Raw genomic sequence first — 2,132 nt, 5'->3', positions numbered from 1 at the left:
TACGAAGCATGAATCAGTGTTGGAAACTCTACATTTATGTACAGTGACGTTAGTTCAACTTTTGGTATTTTAAGTGAGCGGAACTGAGCAACTGTATTTTTAATTCAATAATTATTGAGCAATGATATAAAATATAATTATTGATAGTAAAAGAAGTATCAGCGTGAATCTCACGTGGATATTTCGATCAGTTAATTTTTTATTATAAACATTGTAGTGATCAAAAGGAGACTGAATTAGTTTACTCCTTATTGGAAATAGGTGTAATTTTACTGTGAAATCTACTTCTGCCGGTGCCAGCGTTGGAAATATCTGTCTTTCCGTCTTCAGAAATACATAATGGGGATTTGTGGTAAGTGTTCCAAGTCTATATCTAGGCAAGATACTAATTTAAAGATACAATGCGGGGAATGCAAGAATCTCTTTCATGGGATTTGTATTAATATGAAGGAGGAGGATGTTAAATTTCTGAAAGTCAGTGACCAAATTTGGCGTTGTGAAGATTGTAGTAGAGTGCGACGAAAATCATTGGTTAGTGATAATCCACCTGAAGTGAGTGAACAAATCCCTACTTTAACTCAAATGTATCAGTTATTACTAAGCATTAAAAATGAAATAGACGATATTAAGGGTACCAATAAAAAACTTGAAGAAGAGTTAGGCAAATCTTTAAATGCAGTACACGAAAAGTTAGACGAAAACTTCAACCTCATAAGAAGTCAAACTGAAGAACTGAATAAATGCAAGGACGACATTGATGTTCTGAAAAACGAAAATTTACTGTTAAAGAAACAAATAGATAAATTAAGAGTTGAAGTAGACGAAATAGACCAATACAATAGGAGAAACACAGTTGAAATTCATGGGGTTCCCCTCCTACCTAACGAAGATGTTAATGACATAGTCAAAAAGGTTGGTGGTGCACTTAATATTGATGTAACCGAGAATATGATCGATGTATGTCATAGATTGAAAAAATCACCTAATCAGCCAAATCCAGGTATCATCCTAAAATTTGTTAAGCGTTATGACAAGGATAGGTTTATTAAACAAAGGAAGGTCAAAAGAAATTTATCCTGTAAAGATCTCGGTTTATCTATTGGAGGTCCTGTCTATATTAACCATAGTCTTACATTGCATAGGCGAATAGTCTTTAGTGAAGCAAGAAAAGTTAAGAGAGAAAAAAATTACGACTACTTGTGGATAGACTATGCTGGTAATATCCGACTAAAGAAGAAAGCTGATGATACTTTTGTATATACACTTAACACAGTTGAGGAAGTAAGACATCTGACATAGATACATGAGTGAAAGCCATAGTTTGATACATTTAAATTATCAGAATGTTAGAGGTATACGTAGTAAACTTACAGAACTATATACAAATATTGCAGCTTCAAGCTTTGACATAATATTACTAACTGAAACTTGGCTGTGTGAGGGTATATACAATGGTGAATTTATTGACCAAAGGTATAATGTTTATCGGTGTGATAGGACTCACAAAAATGGCGGTGGTGTTCTCATAGCAATTTTAAGAGATTATTGTGTATCTGAGGTATCCATAACAGTGAATTGTATTGAAGTTCTTTGTCTAAAAGTTACAATAACTAGAAGAAATTTTTATATACTATTGGTATACTTTCCACCGAAGAGTCAAGTAAGAACCTATAATGATTTCTTTCAAAAATTAGAGGAAATTGATGACATATATGATCAAAGTTTGCTTGTTGTTGGTGATTTTAATATATCATCAATTACGGACGCTGATTTTGATTTATTGCAGGGTGGGTCTGTTTGTAATATGTTGGCAAACTTCATTTCTTTACATAATTTAACATCGCATAATTTAATAAGAAATATGTACGGGAAAACTTTGGACTTGGTTTTGTCTAATTTTGGACATGATATTAATCTAACTAGAAATGTATTTCCATTATTAACAGAAGATAATCATCATCCATCTCTTAATTTTAATATTAATCTTGGAAATTTCACAACAAGCATAAAACATAACTCAAGTACTTTGTTTAATTTTAGTAAGGTCAATTTTTATAACCTTTATAAACAACTTGACCTACAAGATTGGATGCATCTATATAATATAAATGATGTTGATAAAGCTGTCAATT

The 2,132-nt window shown here is 31.8% G+C and overlaps 1 protein-coding gene across 1 annotated transcript; it reads left to right on the top strand.

Moving 5' to 3' along the window:
• Positions 1 to 444: 444 nt before the first annotated feature.
• On the top strand, positions 445 to 1,299 carry LOC145660995 (uncharacterized). The gene has a single exon (XM_081726435.1). The coding sequence runs from the start codon at positions 445 to 447 to the stop codon at positions 1,297 to 1,299; it is 855 nt and encodes a 284-aa protein (XP_081582561.1).
• The last annotated feature ends 833 nt before the right edge of the window (positions 1,300 to 2,132 follow it).

Source organism: Thermobia domestica, chromosome 9 (genome assembly GCF_964235325.1).
Source record: "Thermobia domestica chromosome 9, izTheDome1.hap1.1, whole genome shotgun sequence".
Classification (NCBI taxonomy): Eukaryota; Metazoa; Arthropoda; class Insecta; order Zygentoma; family Lepismatidae; genus Thermobia; species Thermobia domestica.
The sequence above is the reverse complement of the archived record's forward strand: the minus strand, read 5'-3'. Positions and strand labels throughout refer to the sequence as shown.